Genomic DNA, 20,330 nt, shown 5'->3' with positions numbered 1-20,330 from the left:
CAACGAGGAGGAGAGAGGGGAGGGCCACTCGAGGGTTAATTAGACTTATGGGAAAGGTATGGTTGTTGAAATCAGGGAATGTTGGAGGGGAAGTGTAAAGGAGTAGCCTGTCCTTCGCTGTAGTTGTAACATTTTGTTTTCTTACATGATGTCCAGATTGTGGGGAGAGACCGTTACCCCAGACACACAGAAACGGAAAATATCTTCTTTTTTTTCCTCATCCAGATGCTTGTTCTGGCTATACGATCAGCTATTTTTAGCAGCATAGTCTGCACCTGCTTTATAGTGTTGAGTTAACCACTGGTCAATGTGGACATGTTTCTTCATAACAGGGTTTTTGTACCTCTTTTTTGAAAGCATTTCCCTATTCTATTCTTTATAGCTGCGTGCACATCACTCTCTCAACAAATGCTTTGTTATGATGCCTTCCAATTTAGTCTCTCGTCAACCCATTTTAAAACGGCTATTATCTTTTATTGTCCTCATGTTCCAACATGAAGCCAGATGAACTTTATGATGACTGAGGGAGGCTACCTCTGTACAATATAGAATATAATATACTTTGCTATACTTGGTCATGGATATGGTGACTTTGGAGATAAAGTCGTTGAGGTTTAATCACTTTTGTCTATTTGACTGTGAAAGAATAAAAGAGAAGAGAATTGTCAACCTCAAATAGATATTATGGGATGTTACTCATTAAAATGCCAAAATAATGAAATAAATGTGCCCATCTGATGCTCTCACATGACTCAGTTATATTGCCTGACTGATTTACCAGAACTATGACTGAAACACAATGGTGCAACACAGCATGTGTTTTTTGGATTACATGGAAAAACATGTTTTGTAAACCTCAGCTTCTCCATTAACTGTTGTCAATATTGACTGATTAGCAATATTGGTGAAACAGTTGGCAGTATGATTACTTACCAATGTTAAAATGTGGGAAGGAATGTCTTTTATTGCCCATGGTTCATCCAAAAGAGCAAATACAAATGATATGTGGATGTTAGTGGGTTGACGCACATGCTTAAATGTAATTACAGTTTGCCTTTGCAGCTGTGAGTATGTTTACTTTTTGGTAAGTGTGTGCAATTAGTTGTTTTTGGTGATGATGTTAACATGGCCCAATCTGCCACAAGCCTGCCTTTTTTAGCCTCCCGTAGCAGCTGCATGTAGCGCAGCTTCAAAGAAAACTTGAGGCCTACGGGGATTTCCCTCTGGCTTTCCCACCATCTGCAGAGGCCTCCATGGGATGGGATGTTAGCGGGCGCTATGAAGACTCCCCTGCGAAAATGAATAGCCACTTTTACTGCAAAGTCTCTCAACACATGCAATCTCTCTCGACATCATTGAAAATGCTCATAATTATGATTTTATATCATGTTCTTTTTATGTCCATTTACAGGCTGATTTTCGTTCACCAGCCGGGATTCATAACATTTTGAACTGCATCCTCTTCATTATTGTCTTTGACAAAATGTAGGTCCAGGTGTCATATGATACACTTAATGCCTTTACTAAAGATAATGCCATGGCAGCCACCCAGACTTTTCATTACCATGATAAAGAACTCTACACTAAGGCTTGAAATGTCAGTGTTTTATAACCTTGCAATCAGTCCTGTGCAGCCCAACACCTGATACTTTGGGAACTAGTTTGATTAACAGATTAATAGTTTGATTAAACTGAACATCTGTCTTTGGTGTACAAGCACATGCTCAACAATGCGCTTCAGAATTTATTCATTCTAACGTCTTGGCTCAGAGTGGGCCATAAATGAGCTGTGTGTTATGGAAGGAGCTGTCTGCTTTGCATACCTGCACCTAAATTACTCCAAATGTGCATCTTATCCAGACCTTCTCTGGGATTCTTTCTGGAACCACCCCAAAGAAAATCCACAAGGAATGAAACAGTCTGGGTTTATAGGAAATATGTGAGCTGAAAGGGGCTGTATTGATGACTCCCTCATCACTGCACCTGAACTTGATTACAGTGTGCCCATCGGCAGGAACCATCCAAACAGGACAGGGTTACTCCCAAAGCCTTTGAGTGGTGGTTTGGAACCAGCTCACAATCCTTCAAGAGTGGTTTTCTTTTTTACCTTTAATGTTGTTCTTCTTCTTATGTGATGAAAGTTAACATCAGTGTTTGTCACAAAATCTAATTTGACCATGACACTGTACTGTACTGTGAGCAGAAAGAAGCTGAGCATGTTTTCGTAGATCTAAGTATGTGAAGCCCCCACATGGGGCTTGATGTTAATACATGCTTTGATGTTCAAAGAAACTTTATCCGGGAAAAAGAAAGTGTGGATTTTGGCTCTGAAGAATACTCTGGCACTGAGGGTCAGGAGTCTAATGAGATTGTTGTGATCACCGTGATGGGGCTGGAGTGCACTTTCTCAACAGGACAACAGTATGACAGCACACCAGCACAAACTATCTGCATCACTGGTAGGAAACATTGTGGACTGATGGATAATAATGGCCATTTGTTTGTCCTTCGCTGTACTTTTTATCATTCACTAAAGAAAGGAAACATTCTGCAACAATCACTTCTATTTCAGCGGGCTGTCATGACATACCTATTGCATATAGGTGGATGAAAAGCACAGGACGTAAAGTTACTGAATGGTATTATTGCATTGGCAGTGTTGCTCTAAGATAGTGTCTCAAATAGGCATAGCAGTTCAAATTAAATGGACTTCAAAACAAGAAGAATGCACTTTTAGTCATAACAAAGTGGAGAAGATGAAAGGTTTTGATTGAGGGAATGTGTTTTACATTTGTTTTTTAAGGGCCACTCAGCAAGCTGTCAGTATAATCAAAGGTGTTACGAACAAAGTCCAGAAATTGAAGCAGTTTAACACACAGACGCAGCTAATAAAAGTTGTATCCTGTTGACTCCACATTGCTAAAGTCAGTTACAGATAGTTTAAATCTTTAGATCCTAAGCGTCTCCAGGTGACAATAATGCAACCTCCCTGATCAATGGATGATCAGACAGACCAGCGTTCACTCTTCTTAAGAACCTATTTATTGTGTTTGTTAGCCTTGTAAAATCATGGAGCAGACAAATTATACATCCATATCATATCAAGCTAGATCACAAGAAATCCTCTCTTCATCTCGCAGGAACGAGTGAACTATGTGTGCTCTGAAAAACAGCTTTAACTTTATGGATATAAAGAGCAACTTAAATCTAAAAGAATCACTGGAGCATGCCTCTTTACGTCTTCTTTTTATGTGGAAAAAACAACAGTTTTGCTCAAAAAACCTTCAGGCCAGAAGTGTTGATGGTTTTTTTTCCACATAAAATGTAAAGTAGAATGAATAGTAATGTTCCTGCAATTGTATTATTTGGCTCATTTGGAAGATCTGGAACAGAACTAATTTGTGCAAACTTTTATGGATATTTGCTGTATTGTGTCTTTTGGCATGTCCTGTCATGACTTTGAGTGCTACTTTACTTAATATTGTGTATAAGATGAAATGTAGAATAGTAAATCAAATTGTTGCAGTTATTCTTTACCCGGAGTGAAATAAATGGACACCCACCTGGTAATCATACAGTAATCCATATTCCTTTTAGGCCCTGGTATAACAGCTTTGATGTTGAGAGGCATTGGGAATGAGAGTATGGATTTAACATGGACAGCACTTTGAGACCTGGCATTATTCAGCTGAGATTCAAGGCTCATAATTGCCCTACAATTGTACACAAACATTAGAGCCCCTTTTCCTCATTTTTAGGTTTTTGCTCCCCAATGCCATAGGTCATGCATTCTACTGTATCACCTTTTTACTACCAAATGTTAGTTTGGAACCATGTAACGCAGCTGGTTCCTCATTGAAAACGTGTGCTGTGGTAATGGGACAGATGAGAATGGCGTTGACCACCCTTGAGGAATGTACAGCTCCCAATTACAGAGATTCTCATCTAGACGGGGAGGCCCAGAATGAAGTTGTGCAATGTTTGGCTCTGTCACAGAAATGACTCATCCCACTGTCACTCTGCAGTTTTTCACATGAACACAAAGCAAGCTAGTCTAAGTAATGTTATACAGTACATACATTTGAGTAATTGACATATATGGCAAAAGTAAAAAACTAAAATCTCTCAGGTCAACGGTCAATTTATAGTAACTTGAGAATTGAATGACTTTTTTTTTTTTTTTTCATACACTACATTGTGTGCGATTAATATCCATGTTTTTATTTTTAATAAACTCTCCATCACTGAAGCATAGATAAACAAACAATATATGATGCAGTATAAATAAATGATATTGATGTTTGCTGCTCCTGCAGAATAACACCTTTAGGATGATCAGGAGTCAGGTTTCACTGAAGAGAGTCTCACTCCTCCTGCACAACCAGAAGATCTGTCCCTACAGCCTCTGCTGCCTCAAGGACTGCAAGATTGGTGAGCTGACCTAAACGGGGCTGAATCAGTGACTAAAACATCAGAGTTTAGTAACAGTATGTTGACCATTTAAGAGCAAGAACACTCTGGGAAAACAAACGATGTGCGAAGTGATTTGTTTGTGTAATGACGTTAGGAATTAGCTCAAATTGCCTTTGGAAGCCAACACATAATCACAGCTTAAATTGTTACTGAAATCAAAGATTTTCTTTGGGAACATGGATTTCTTGCATGTTTACAGCAGAGCTATTTTGCATTATTGCATCATTAAAATATTTTACCTTTTATTTCAATGTTACAAATATTTATAACTACAACTTTTTATTTTTGGACTGAGAAAAAAATTCTATCTCTGAGTATCTTGGTTCACCCTGAGCATTCTAGAACCGATCACTCTTAAACAGGACATATGATGAATTACAATTAATTATTAATAATGTAAAATTCACAAAGCTGAGACTTTTAAATCAATTCATTAACTTATTCAGAGTGTGTTGTGAATTGTTTCCATCCCGTGAATTCACAGTTCCCTTTTTGGTAACACTTTATATTAAAGCCTGGAAAACAAAGTGTTGCTTTGTACACATCGGGTATCAAATAACATATTTCCAGGTGTCTTCTGGTGCAAATATGTGGGTTCACTGGAAGAAGGGAATAGTTGTGGAATAGGGGGGGATCCATTTTGTGTGTTAGAGGGATGTAGAAATACAGTTTACTGTAAGTAAGACAGGAAGTGTGGGGGAAACGGTACTGATATTCTGAAGAACTAGTGGCATCATTTCTTTCAAATGTTGATAGTGATTACGGTGTAGAATATGTGTGCTCCAATCACTTAAAGCTTAAATGTAGTCTGGGTAAAGCTGAACAAGCGTGACTCACAAGTTTCCAGATGGAAAATATGTTGTTTCCTTAAGAGACTTTTCTGTTCTTCAGTTGTGATAAAACACAATTTAAATCTTAGTGCTTAGCTTCTGTTCTAAACTCCCGACCTTAGAACATTATTGTACCCCAGCATTATTAAAGTGGCTATATTGTTAATTAGCCTAATACCTCTCTCCTCTGTCTCTCTTAAACACGTTTCCCTTCCCTTGTATTGTAAGTATTTTATAGGTACTTTAAAACAAAAACTGCACTGTAATTGTTGTGCTATTTTATAAGCTTAAACAGTTTTTTGGTTATAAGGATTTAGCTGGTGTGGCAGAGTATTGTCATGTGTAGTTTGGTTTATGCCAAACCAAAGTCTTGAAAAGGAGGGTCTCAGTTATGCTTTGCTTTCACACCTCAAATAGACAAACAGATGGTAGTAGATGTATGATTTTAGCATGATTTGAAACACTAAACTACTAGTTAATTCTGTTAAAAAATATAGTGGTGTGCATAGTGAAATATTGCACTAAACAAACAAACACTGGTGCTCTTGAAGAAAAAAGGGTTTAAATCGTCAGTCGTTAACTAATCCATCTGATGACTGCGACCTACTCCGTGTATTGTGACAGTTGCTCATTAAAAAGTGAATGAAAACTAGCGATCACACAATAATACTGTATTTCAATATAACTTTAAAAGACACCTCTTTTGCTTGTTGTACCAGGCAGCAACCTCCGGGTCTAAAAAGTGAAGCCAAGTCTTCTATAATACACCATGAAGTTAATTTAGTAAATTGTGGTCCCATTTAGAGGGTATGCTTTAGGGCGGGCTACCTTGTGATTGACAGGTCACTACCACGGCATTATTCAGTCTACAAACATATACAGTCTATGGTTTCAGTCTGTAAGGCTTTGATTTCCCGCAGGTGGGGCTGTGTAGCACTGATTATACAGGATGACTTCAAAACTGTCCAATGAGTGAATGAATGAGTTGCCTCTCTGTCCATATGGCTTGGTGTTTACAGCCCTTGGTTTGGTTAATGACTTTTCCTTGGTCCGGATAGATTGAACAGAGTTACAGGTGTGGAAGCACCCTTGATCTTCTTATACTTGTTGGGACATTTCAGACAGTGATGTGATTTGTTGCTAAGTTATAGAATATTATCTTTCTTCAACATAAATCAAACACTGCTTAGTGACTGCAACTGTTAAGTTGATTCGCTCCATAAGTTAGTAATTATGAAGTGTTAAGTGAATGGAAAACAGCTGGCAGGTGGGAAGCATGATGGATGTAATACTGTGTGATCATCATCAATGTCGTGTTATCGTTGGGGTGCTAAAAAAGATGTTAAATTCCAAGTGTCCTGCATACAGTCTAGAGGTTTTTTTTGTTTTTGTTTTTTATATATATTTTTGTGTGAATGGAAAACATCTTGTAATAATAAAAGTTCAAGATGATAAATTAGACTTTTAAATTGTTACTTAAGTTGTGAAACAGCGCACGTACTGCACTGGGATGGGAATTTGAGAGGCCACAGCTGTCAATAATGCAGGAGAGATGTTTTGATTGTGGAGAAAACAGGTGTATAAGGCATTCATCAAGTCTGTTGTTTTGTTTCTGTGGCCACACACTTTGAATATGGGAATTCGAAAGAATGGCGTGTATTTATGTGTGTATTAGGTTTTTCCACACACCAAATGCTCCACCAACTCTACCATATTTTTGATGGTCTTGTTCACTATTATTTAGTCCCAGCAGTGAGCTGTCATAACATATTGCGCCTGACTGTACCAGTCCCATTTACTTTATCAACTCCATATTTACCCTGTCCCATGCTGTTTGACATGCATATTTCTTGATTGTTAATCCGGAACAAAGCGGTCTGATCCTCCCTGGTCAGCATGCATTGTCCTGCTCAGTTATATCGCAGGAACAGCCTGAGGACTGATAGCATCCTGATTCTCTGCAGCTTCCCCTTGACATGGGACCCTCTGAGATCAGACGCCTGCTCTTTAGCATTGACATACTTTCTAACCAGCCTTCCTGGATCCACTGAGACACACAGAACACACCACAATTAGTGAAATTCCCTTTTTATCTCACTTCCTGTTCGTGCATTTTGTAGTCATGGATGGAATCTAACCACCATTGTAAGCCACGACTAAGCATTAGCTGCTCTTTGCCCCCTCTTTGAATGTTTAAACACTTCAGCTGTTTAGTTTAATGTAATCTCATCACATGTTTTTAATATATAGTTGCTTACAAGTTGGAGTTGCTGGGAATTATTATAAGTTACAGACTCAGTTAAGAGGACATTGACTGCTTTAAATCAATGGCCTTGCAAAACAACAATTAAAACAATCTCTTCATGTATCAAAAAAAACTCCTAACTAATCATTAAAAACATGTTTAAAAATAAGTGGACCCATGTGTTTATTCATGTCATTGCTATTTAGTGCTACAAAACATTTCTAGAGAAAAGGACACTAATGCTGTTTCTCATGGAGATAGACCCACTCAATAAACGGCTTGTTTTGATCAAATATGTACTGGTTGATTTGGTCCCCTGCTGATTATGCAACAAAGAATATCAAAAGTTCCCCGGGGTTTTGTGCTGAAGTATGATGAGCCCTGTGAGTACAGCACAATGACCTAGCGAGGGTTAACATGAGCAGTGCTGTGTTCCCTCCTCCTGACATTGACTGAGCACTCACACACACACACACACATTTTCTCCACTGAGGCCAGCACAGAGCCTGAGAGGAGGGACTGGTAGCAGCTCTGAGAGCCAGCTGTCGTTCGCTCCAAGTCTACTCTCCCTGACTCCCTCGATCTCCCCTAGCCTCATCACTCCATGGGACTCCAGACCTGGCCGACAAGCAAACCACTGTCCTCCATGGCCTGCCTTGATGTGGAGACCCCTTCCATCTGCAGGGGTAAATTTAAATCAGGTGATTTTTATTTTGTCATTGTCTAACCTGCATGCAGTTCATTGTTTTATTTGTATGTCTACATAAAAAATATACTAGAAGTTTTTTTCACTAATATTCACTGATGCTGGCAGTACTGACGGGGGGTTGTAGTGACGTAGATGCAGCCCCAACAGGAAATGACAGGGCAACAGTAAAGCTCATCACAATGATTCATGCCAAGCATCGTTCTTACAGAAGGGACTATTGTGCTCTCATGGATCATAAATCAGTTACTTTAGAAGTCAAAGGACTGTGAGAGAGGGAATACTCAGTTTTTACTGCCTATGTTTATATTGGCACTCCGTTGAGACACTAATATGGTTTTCTGTCACATAATACAAGCACAAAGTCACTCCTGTTATGTAAGTTCACACACAGAGCTTCATTCAGATGAAGTGCCATAACCAGATATGCTTCTGATCAAGATTCTGATCATTATTTGCATGTTTTTAATTTCCCTTGTTTGCATTCATCTACAGCAAATTCCTTTGATTAGACCAGGCCTAGAGTAAAATGGACTCTTTTTGTTTTAAATACAACACAAAGCTGTCTTTGAATAATAACCAATGTTACTGGTGTTTAAGTTCTATATTTATTTAAGATTATGGTTTTCTTATTGTAACTTCTGTGAAGTCACATTTAATCGAAATATTTACCAATTATGCAGGTTCTTGAGTGCATTTTGAGACAGACTAAGAAGATGCATAACGTAACAGTCTAATGGCAAATGTGTATAATACTGAATATGTATGGCATGCAAGAAGTAAACAAATATTTTAATTCCATTCTGTCAGGGCCATAATGCAAGATTTGCAGGTTTAATATATATTCCATCTCATTAAATTATTATTCATGACCTGACTAAAGATAACTATTTCTTAACCAAACCCAGACCAGTTTGCCAACACAGACTTGGAGGACACGCCCACTCATGGGGAAGGAAACTAATGTTTTTCATCTCTTTGAGTCTGGCTTCATTTTAGGCCCTTTTTCTTTGGGAAAATAACACATTTTTGTGATGTGCTTACAAATAGTTTTTAATGAAGAAAGCCACTGACTACCCATCAGTGTTTTATTCAGACATTCATTTTCAAGTAAGAAATAGTTAACGTTCAGCAGCCGCATTTGTCATCTATACATTCTCATTAACAATCATCTGGTTCACACTGTTTAAGCCTTGCTGATACATTTCTGCTTTGTTGAACTGATTTATGATAAAATTAGTAATGATATAGTTCAATTTTAGAACATGTCAGCTAATAGGTTTATAGACTTTTTAAATAATCACTAGCTGAATATACAATACTTAATTGTTTCCAATTTGTTACAATACAAGACTGTCTATCAATTCAGTTGAATTCACATAGACTTTCTTTTAGAAATGATCATAGGAAAATGCATCTAAATAGGCCACCGCTCACACAAATTATTTTTTGATAAACCAACGTAATCTGTACAGTCATGGTTTAGTCTATCTCTGGTTATAGATGCATAAAGGGTGTCCTGTTTATAGTCAGACTAAAGTCAACATAACCCAGTGTCAGTCTAAACTACATTCAACTTTGTTTTTGGCTTCCAGTACTCTGCACAGATAAACCATTATATCATTATTTGTACTGTTTCTAAAGAAAAACGGGAAAGTCAAATAAAATAAAAGTTCTGATGGGAGTCCTCCAGGGATGATTTGCTGAGAACAACATGGGTCTGAGATTAGCGATTACATCAGTAGACGGGGATTTCAGCAGAGCCTTCTCTCTGTTTCTCCACAACCTCTGTTTATGCTCTGCTGGTGGGCAGGAGAGCGGAGCCAGTTTGCATCATGGAAAGGTTAGCCAGGGTTCAGGTTGAATACAAGAAGTGAGGAGCACCCTGGGCATGAGGTGTACCCCCATAGTGATGCTCAGATCAAACTCTTTATTTTCTTGTGGCCCTGAAGGCAGCTTTTGATATTGATATGCAGCAATATGCACTCATAAATTATGTTGCCTGTGGCATTTTGTCCAAGTCACAGTGGATATGAATATTGAGACAAACTAATGGCAATTTTTTAACAATCTCTGGTATGATCTGTCTGACTGACCATAACCCCCCTGGCCTGGGTTTGTAATAGGAAACACAGCAGGCGGAGCAGGCACACTGTGTTCTCTTCCCCAGAGTTGGTGGGCTGCTGTGAGAGTAGACTCTGCCTCCCACCCTTTGCCTCGGCACTTGTCACTTTGTGTTCCCTTGCCCACCATTGGAAGCCCGTGAACGTCCCCTCGGCTCTGCATTCAACCAGAGACCCCACCCCCTTAACTACCCCTAAATTTCATGATTCCCAGGCCTTGTTCTCACAGCTGCCCCGTTTATTTTTGCTAGAGTGAGTCACAGAGGCTTGTTCAGACGCCTTTCCCAGGAGAGTAGAGCAGGTCTGTGTGTGTGTGTGCGTGTACTTGTGCGTGAGTGGGAGTAGCTTTTCCCCCTGAGCCACTGAGTAGCTCTACGCCGGCTTGTCTTCACTACAGTGATGAGACGCCGTCTCTTCACTACAGTGGTGACAACAAAGGTCTCATGTACCTCATACCGCTGCCTCATTTGTTACCTTTCTATTCAAACAGTTTTTTTTTTACTGAAATACCATGTCCACGCTCACTTGTTTATAAATGTTTAAACTGGGATCTTACTACAGTTTATATTGAAATAACACAGAGGACCTTCCAAGTGTACGGGGCGCCTGCATGCAAGACTCAACAATTTCTGCTGGAAGATAGTCATGTCTTTGATATTCCACAATAACATAACTGATCACTGCTTTCCACCCAATGCAAAATTACATTTAGAAAGCTATTTATTAAATACACACGACTTGGCTTTTGCTGGTGTCGTGAGCATCTCCAGCGTTGCTCATTATTGTGACTGCAGCCCTGACATTAATCCCTTTTTTATCCTTTTGTAGTCTGTACTGTAGTTACTTTGTTTGACTCCTCTATGTATTTGCATCCACACAGAGATATTGACTCTCGTTGGGAAGGCTCTTGGCCAATCAGGGTGAACTGTTCAAGAGCAACTTGTGGTATTCTTAACAACCCTAGTTAAAACCATACAGGAAGGGAATAGGATGTCTGTGGTGGTGAACATGGTTTACTGTTGGGCCTTGAGGTAGCGTATTGATTGAGAAATAATAACTAGTTTGTTTTATTTGAAGTCTGGCCTGTTTCACTTTTAAAGCTAGAGAGGGTTGTTAGATGACTCGTCGGACTTGGTTCTGAGTGGTAAAAGTTCAACTTTGACCTCTGTGTCTCTGCACTCTCACAGTCCTTCAGCTCTGTTTGCAACAGAGGAGAACTCGGAAGCAGCTTGTGGAGCAAGGCATCATGCCGCGTAAGTATTCACATCACACAATAACAAAACCCTCAACCTATGCTTTGAAAAAATCTAAACTAATTGACTAGCACCTAAATAAATACAAGAAGAAAGTAACCAATATGTCCTGTTGTATCTCATAATTATCCTCTACTTTTCTTATTACTTGGGTTATTATCTGTGTCTCAGGCATCCTGCTGTTATTTGTGATTATGCAATTATGTTTTAAGTGTATTCATAGCAACATGCACAGTACTCCTGCTTTACTTGTAGTTAAGGTAATGATGTTGGAGCTCATACTGATCTGTTAAAGGTTAAAAAGATGACATCTGCAATCTTTGCACATAGAACATGGTGTGTGTCTGCACATAAATCAATTGCTTTATTTACACAGTATGAAGTGTATTGTCCTACTCAGACGGTTGCTAATAGAAGCGTAATTGTACTCATGTAAACATAGACAATGATGAAAATGACTCAAAGATTTAACACGGATAAGGCATATATCAGAAAGAACTGGCTCCTGCTTTATACCATCCCTCCTTTGATGTGACAAAAGTGGAGTAGACTCAGTCCATGTACTACACCTAATACAAGATGAGCTGAATATGTGACATAATCGTGCTGATAGCTGGAAACCTAGAAAGAGAAAAAGACAAAGCTCTTTCTCTTTATCCTGTTTGCCTCCTGCAGTCAGGCTTTCAGCTCCTCTCTGGCTCCACACAGCCACATGAGTCAGCGACTGAGCCTTCAGTGGAGGTCATTGGCCTGGCCAAGCGTGGCCTGCACACAAACCTCCCAGGCCATTTTTCTCTACTAAAGCAGTATGCTGCTCCCACACTTACAGGCTTATGGTAGGTATGCAGTGAGGTTTAGGTGACGAGCAGGAATGTTTTACTTTGCTCCTCTGACACACTCCTCAGAGCACCCCCCGGCCAGTGAGTCCTTAAACCAAACAGCTCTCGTCATAGCAGAAGTGACTACTCGGTGTGCCAGACCTCGCTTAAAGCAGGATGAGTTTATTCTGCGAGATCAAAGATTAACTCTCTGCAACAATCTCTCTGCTTGAGTCAGTAAAGCTGGTACTTCCTGTTTGACCCCCATGAGCTCCTGTTTATTAATATCACACTCATGCAGAACGACAAAGGCAAAAAACATGGAAATAATTATATGAACGATGGATTACAATGTACTCAAGTCAGTGTGGAAAGTGATTGTTGTGATATCCGGGAGAACAATTCCAACATGTTAGAGCTCACTACTGTGTATGCAGCTTAGATAGATTTGTACATAATTTGACATAAATCATGCATATTTATATAACAACTTTAATTCATTTTGAACTTCAGGCACATTTACACTGTTCTAAAGTTCACTTAGTGCATTGTCAACTTTAATGTTGTGAAACTATTTGCTGCTGGGTGTCGAGGATTTCAGGGACACTGATAACGTACATTACAGTGGGTATCTTGCAGTCTTCAGTCTCTACAGGGATGTAGCCTTGTTGTACTTTTTATGAAGCAACTTTATAAGTTTAAACTGCTTCCATTAGTCCATTACAAATAGTGGAATAATGTAAACTACACAATAGTTCTACTGTACATTGTTGTTACATTATCCTTTCTGTTGTTTTGGAGATCACTCTTATCAGTAAGTTGTTTAGTAATTAAAGTTACTCTGTCATAACTGCAAAACAAAAAGGCCTTTTGAAATAGTAGGAAGGAGACCTAAAATCAATAATCTATTATTTTAAAATGGAAGGAACAGTATGTTCGTTTGTGGAAATGACCGAGAATTTTTTTTTTTTTGATTCACCTTCTCACAGCTCTGAAAACACCTGCTGCCTTTCATGAGCAGATTCGCAGCCTGGAGAGAGCCAGGGTAGGACAAATATCATCACACTGCAGCTTGTGACTTCATTTATCTAAATCTAAATGATGCCCCCAAATATATATTTAATTAAATTGTCTTTTTAACAGACTGGAAGCTTCTTAAAGCACAAACTCTGCAGCAGACCTGAGCGCTCCGAGCTGGTCCGTATGCACATCCTACAAGGTAATCTTCCTCCTGTGTGTTCTTACTTGGTAATGGCTTCTAGATAACAGAGATGAATAAGGTGCTTATTCATCCAATCTCACTTATTGTCTGTTTGAATTTGTTTTACAAAGTTAGAACCAGATAAATGTCTTTGAGGTTGACAGAAGTGTGTGAGGTCTGGCTGAGCCTGCAGTGACTCATCCTGACAAAGCAGTTAAGAGTCTGACTGTTCCTGGTCATATCGCAGCTAATGATCCTGTGTGTATTTATCAGAGATGCAGGCTGAACCCTCCCTGCATGCCACACAGATGAAGCTAAAGAGGGCCAGACTGGCTGATGATCTCAATGAGAAGATCGCCCAGCGGCCTGGACCCATGGAGCTGGTGGAGAAGAACATCCTGCCTGTGGACTCTGGTGTCGAAGAAGACGTCGATGGTAGATACTCATCAATGCCCTTATATCCTCACTGTCAGAAGACCAGAGGGAAACATTTTGTTTTAGCCCATTTTGGTGCTTCGTTCACCACTAACTGTTCACCTCTTACAGTGACAGCCAGAGAATGAACTCAAACCTGCATTGCAGCACATCAGGCACATGTTTTAGCCATAATTGTTGTAATTGCGCCTGTGTAAATATCTCCTCAACTGTTTAATGTCTTACAATTACATTTTGCAAACACTTTCATGGATGGTGGATGAAGACTACTGACTTTGGTGATACCCTGACTTTTCCTTTGGTGCCACCATAAAGTTAACATTTTTAGTTGTTATAGTGAAATATCTCGACAACTATTGAATGGACGGCTATGAAGTTTGGTAGAGATGATTTCGCTCTAAGGATGAATTGTAATGGGAGTTTGGTTATCTGCCATTATCGGGTCAAAATATAAATGTGTCCAATACATTGGTGTGTGGTCACACCCTTCAAAAACACATTACATTCCCATTAGCCTCAGCTGTACTTTGTGTTTAGTGCAAATTAGCAAGCTAACATGCTAAACTAAGATGGTGGAACTTGGTAAACATTAGACATGCTTAGCATCAGCATATTTTCTTCAGTACCAAATACAGCATCACAGAGCAGGCTGAACCTTCCCTGCAGTCCACACAGATGAAGCTGAAGAGGGCCAGACTCTTGTATTGTCTTGTGTTCATTAAAGTGATGGCTTCTATAATTTGTAGTATAACTGATGACTCAAGTTATCCTTTAGTTTTGATTTTTCCTTTAAGTATAATAAACTGTACTTGCTTATGTTTTGATGCTGGGCCAACAGGTGGTGAGGCAAACAGTTCTAAGCCACCAGACATTTGTAACTTTGATGAGGACAGCAGTGATGCTTTATCATCACAACGGACTGCCAGCCAAAAATCTCCCAGCTCCACCTCTCAAAGGGAGTCTGGCGGGACTGAGGCCACTTCTACTTCCTCTTACTTAAACTCTCCCATACAGGTACACCAATATCTTGAACCACTACAATTTATAAAACATAAACTGATAATGTCAGCAGACAAACCAGCCTTTTTTGAAAAGTTCTATACTGCAGCAGAGGCTTAAATGTATATAATTCTTTAAATGAAGCCAAGAAAGTTGTTTGTTTGGACACTGGTCATGTTTTTTACTCATGAAAAAAACATTTTGAGATGTAATTTAAGTTAATGTACTGTATGCATATACACTTTACTAATATATTTATCATTTGTAGAAACATTTTGTACTTTTATTTTTTAATATTTAGATGTTTGATAAGTGCTTAACCACCTGTTTTTGGTTCCAGTTGAGTTTTTTTTTTTTTCTTTTCATGGGATGATGATTAACAGGCATAGCGGCTTGACTGTTCTTACTGAACGGATCATGTGGTTTCTCTCTGTCTCTGCTTTTCTTAGCACTCCCCACCACCTAACTCACAGTCCACATCAGATGTAGTCAGCCTTGTCTCCACCAGTGAGCAACAAAGCAAACAAGCGTCTACACTTCAGCCAATCTCTACTGTTGTCCCCAGTATCACACCGGGACCACTTCTTGTGAAGGTTGGCTTCAACTGTTTATTTAACAGCTCCATATTTGACCAAAGTAATTCCAAAGTCTATTTAACCTTATTGTAAGGAGTATATTTTTTTAGAGGATGACTTCATTGAAGCAGTGTATCCACTTACAGTCTCCTGGTTTACAACCAACTGACGTGAAATTGACCTCTGGTACTGAGCCCTTCGTCTCTCTGATTTATTGACTTTGTTTTTGTTTTCTTTTTTGCTTCTTTTGGAAATGAGATGAAGGATGCAATGTCAGAAGACACAGAGTCTGTGTTTTGTCATACTGAAAGTCATATCGGTTTTAGAATGAACTGAGAGTCAGCATTCAGCCAAGTTAAACGCAGTTCAAAGAACAACAGAGTTTAAAGTCATTTCACAAATCCTTGGGTTGAAATGTGTTCCAGCCACAGTTTGTCCTCAATTAGGGTCAAATGACAAGCTGGCCTTCCTCATTCAGGCTGTGTGAAATGTAAGCCAAAAATCAAAGGACAGGAGTGGAGCAATAACTTTGCATTTATCATAATCCAATTATCCTCTCTGAGCATAAGATGAACTCTCCCTCCCTTGGAATACAATAGGAGAATGAGTTTGACAAATTGGAGGGTGTCCGCTTGCTTCACCCAGCTTGAGTTTCTGTTTCATAGCTAGAACCTGCTGCTCTTAAGCCAAGCCGTTTTCATGTGTATCCTGTAACTGCAGGTGGTAAAACAATAAAGGTCACATTTTCACTACCCGTTTCCTCATCCTGAGGTTTTCATCGGGTGTCAGAACAATGTTCTACCTTAATGCTTCAATATACAAAACCCAGTATCAGTTCCAAGTCTTGTAGTGTTGGTACTGGCAATGCTAACTGTATTCCCTGATAAAACTGGACTGAGATCAATCGCAGGAATAAATATATCCTCCAGATGGTCCTCTCAGCTTTTACATGCCCCTTTTCTATGTTGTGTTCTGCAGCAAAGCCTGCCCAAGCTACCCAGCGATAGAAGCCGCAGCAAAAAGAGCAAAGAGCCCAAACCACGGGTGAAAAAGTTAAAGTACCATCAGTACATCCCCCCAGACCAGAAGCAGGAGCTCAATGAAGTGCTGATGGACTCAGCTTATACCCGTCTCCTGCAGCAGCAGCAGCAATTCCTGCAGATTCAGATCTTGAACCAGCAGCAGCAGCAGTACAGCTACCAGGCTGCCCTGCCTGCCCCACCCAAGTATGGCTCCATTTATAAGCACAAACACTCCTTCTAAGCAGCCAGAGATGGGATATGGCTTACCCACAAAGTTTGCCTTTATGCATATACGTCGATTAAAGACTTTAAAGAACAAATATCGCTTTTTTTAAGAGTTAAGTTATTTGAATATTGTTTTTCAACAAACCGAGTCAAAAGTCTATACCTGGTTTTACAGAAAGTAATAACTGTTTAGCCACAGCTGCTGTTTGTCTCAAATACTTTACATGTCCTGCCAACAGCTTCCTACACAGAAGCTGTTGATTGTGAAAAATTGATAAAAGTTTAGCTTTCCTCTCTAATCCGTACTCCTTTTTTTTCTTCTGGTCTTATTACAACAGACCAACAACTGAGGTACAAACCAGCTGTTCCAGTGTTGTTCTGAGTGGAAACACTACGTCTACCCCTCTGCAGCCCCGCCACACTCAGACGTACTGCAAGCCGGATCATTTACCAGCTAATCTGGATGAGATGAAGGTGACACATTGCTGCCTGCACACAGTCTTGACTATCGGCACCTCATGTATGTTGCAGCTGATAATCTGTTATCTTTACAGGTTGCTGAGCTGAAAATGGAACTAAAACTCAGATCTTTGCCTGTTTCTGGGACTAAGACAGATCTGATAGAGAGGCTAAAGTTGTACCAGGAGAACTCGAACATTCAGATTGCTGCTGTCAGTGAGACATCAGCCGTCACAGCAGCCTCACAGTCTGACAACAAAAAGTTAACCTCGCCTGTGTCCCCTATAGCCTCTAAGGTGTCCAGTCTGGGCATAGAGGACAGTAGTATAGCAGACAGCCCCACCAAGCTCTCAGAAGCTCTGTCTCCAACTCACACTGCTCCCTGTGTGAACTCCCCACAGAGATCTCCACGGGAAGAGTGTCCCACAGAGACACGGTCCTATGAGAGGGACTCTGAGAGGGACAAACGTCTCCACGATAAGGAGCGTCAGATTGAGGAGCTGATGAGGAAGCTGGAGCAGGAGCAGAGGCTGGTGGAAGAGCTGAAGATGCAGCTGGAGGTGGAGAAGAGGAGTCAGGAAGCAGATTCTCCAGCTCAGCTCATACCTCTTGCTCCCATCCAGGTGAAAGAGGAAAACAGGACCTTATCAAACTGCTCAGCGTCTTGCGGTTCTCCTGGTCTGCCAGTGTTGGTCAAACAAGAGCAGGTGGCTCCTCAAAATCAGTTCACCATCAGCGACCAGACTTTCAAGCAGTCTAAAACCTTGCAGCCAGTCAAGGCTGGAGCTCATATCCTCCAATCTGCATGCCGTCCTGCCTCAGCTGTGACTATCCAGCTCCCTGCCAGCAGCATTAAATTACACACTACTGTTAGCAGCGTAGCCCCAGGTCTCATCCAGACCTCTGGACAGGTGCCACAGAAAATAGAGGCCTCAGCAGCATTACAACAGCAATGCAGCACTCAGACTCAGCTACTGACAAAGGTAAGAAAACACACTAATGATTGCACAGGCTGCCATGGTTCATCTCTTTATAAGTCATCACTATCAGTTGTGATTTGCTGATAGTTTTCGATGGCACCAGCTAATCAGGTTTTTTTTGACATTGTTGATGCTCTATCATGGGCAATGCCTCTTTCTTGTTGCCACAGTAATAACAGGCCTCAGCTGCGTGGTAAAATCTTTCCCTATTCACATCAAAAGAAGGCTTGTGGAAACTTTGGTTACTAGAGCAGGCATTGAGTGAAGGTTGACAGTAGTGCCCTGACTGCCCTCTGTCATCTCTCTGCTCTGAGCCAACATACAACCAGCCAGAATTAGCAGCAGAAACCACAACTCAATGCTAAACGAGAACAGTCATGAGCTAAAGCAGGGAGTGCAGAGCAATCTTTATTTAGGTTCCACAAAGATATGTGGTGCTCTACTATTCTGTGATGCCATTAATGCATTCATTAAATTATGTCTCCATGCTGACCTGTTTAAATGTCTCTGCAGACATGGAGAATGGGTCGTACAGCACAAAGCTTACTCAACACATTCCCAGTGAGTGGATGTCCTGTGGGAGCCTCCTCTAGCCAACCTGGTCCTAAAGATCCTACAAATAAGGTCCTTAGTCTCTCATACTTTCTCTTTGTTTTTTTCTTTTTATCTAAAGCACTTTATAACTGCTGTTTTACAAAGTCCTGTCACCTGGTTTATTTACTTATTTGTACCCCGATGTACCGGATGTAGCCTGTTTTTTTTATTTGATGTAAAGGACTGTTGTCTTTTCCTGTTAAACAGGCTCCCTGTACCAGTCAGCCAACTGTGATCTTGCCAAAATTCACAAACCATGTGTCAAAGTGTAAAGACCCACCCCGCTATGAGGATGCAGTTAAACAGACACGCAGCATGCGAACAACTGTTCAGGTGACAAATAAATACACTCTTAAGTACAGTCTATCATTTTAAATTGTTACTATAGCCACTCAAACAATAAATGGTCATTCTGGTTTCTCTGCAGGGTCCCACTGCTGCTTGCCAGCAGATGGATGACTTGTTTGATGTGTTAATCGAGAGTGGTGGTGAGAAATACTGCAACTTTTCTTTTTTGGGGGCTCTGGTAAAATAAGATGTAAAGTATTTATGATTATGGGATTCTCACACTGAAGTTGTGTTTTAGAGATCTCACCCATCATCAGACAGGATCCTCCCAGTCTGGACAAGCCTCTCCCTGTGACAGCCAGTGTAACCACCCTTCCCATCAACACGGTTTTATCGCGCCCCCCACCCGTCATCCAAGTGGCCCAGCTGCCTGCAGCACAGCTGAACCCCTCGCCCAGCTTGGCTGCTCTAACCTCTAGCAACCAGCTGGAAACCCTCCCGGGTGCTCACACCGAGCCACAGACACTGAAGCTGATAGAGGAGCGACACTCACCTGTGCTTACCATGGAGGGATACTTAAATGAAAACACATCACCCTCTACATTGAACTTGCACAGCACCAACATGGACAATATGGATTGGCTGGACCTTACCCTGTCTGTGCCAGCAGAGGGGGTCAACTCTTTGGACATGTCAGCGCCAGTGGGCGTCTTCTCCTCTGACTTCCTGGACACACATGAACTGCACTTGAACTGGGACTGACTGCTGGTCAAGGAAAATCCGTACACCCATCAGACAGGTTCAGATAAACATATACTTTTTATGCAAGGGAGGCTGCATTTATTTCCTATGTGGAAAAATAGGGTTTTTCAGAGTTTGTGGCAGCTCTGTTTTGTTTTCTGGCCGTATAAATTAGCTCAGTAATAATCTATTTGTGCTGCATCACTTTAGAAATTCCTGCATTGCTTCCTTTGAGATCTTCAAACCCTCTGATTGTACAGGGAGACAGGGGGAGTGGCACTGACAGATTGAGCAGACAGTTGAAGTTGCCTTTACAATTGCAATCTTAATTTATGCCACAATTTTGCTATCAATATGTTCTCA

At 40.5% G+C, this 20,330-nt stretch overlaps 1 protein-coding gene across 1 annotated transcript; it reads left to right on the top strand.

Annotated features, from left to right (window-relative positions):
- Window positions 1-11,608: 11,608 nt before the first annotated feature.
- mrtfbb (myocardin related transcription factor Bb) lies at window positions 11,609-19,988 on the top strand. Its single transcript, XM_076081333.1, has 13 exons — window positions 11,609-11,630; window positions 13,438-13,493; window positions 13,592-13,667; window positions 13,923-14,082; window positions 14,906-15,098; window positions 15,533-15,676; window positions 16,637-16,884; window positions 17,244-17,379; window positions 17,460-18,347; window positions 18,858-18,968; window positions 19,146-19,271; window positions 19,366-19,426; window positions 19,525-19,988. Exons 1-13 carry the CDS (start codon window positions 11,624-11,626, stop codon window positions 19,986-19,988), a joined length of 2,670 nt encoding a protein of 889 aa, XP_075937448.1. The 5' UTR covers window positions 11,609-11,623.
- Window positions 19,989-20,330: the final 342 nt, after the last annotated feature.

The sequence above is a fragment of the Anarhichas minor genome, unplaced genomic scaffold (genome assembly GCF_050575085.1).
Source record: "Anarhichas minor isolate MPS153535 unplaced genomic scaffold, ASM5057508v1 ptg000007l, whole genome shotgun sequence".
Classification (NCBI taxonomy): Eukaryota; Metazoa; Chordata; class Actinopteri; order Perciformes; family Anarhichadidae; genus Anarhichas; species Anarhichas minor.
This window is presented reverse-complemented; position numbering and strand designations above follow the sequence as displayed.

Excerpts from the sequence above, each read along its gene's own strand:
- mrtfbb (XM_076081333.1), top strand. Across the intron at positions 15,099-15,532 it reads ACTTAAACTCTCCCATACAG|CACTCCCCACCACCTAACTC; the intron begins GTACACCAATAT and ends TGCTTTTCTTAG. Across the intron at positions 16,885-17,243 it reads GCCCTGCCTGCCCCACCCAA|ACCAACAACTGAGGTACAAA; the intron begins GTATGGCTCCAT and ends TTATTACAACAG.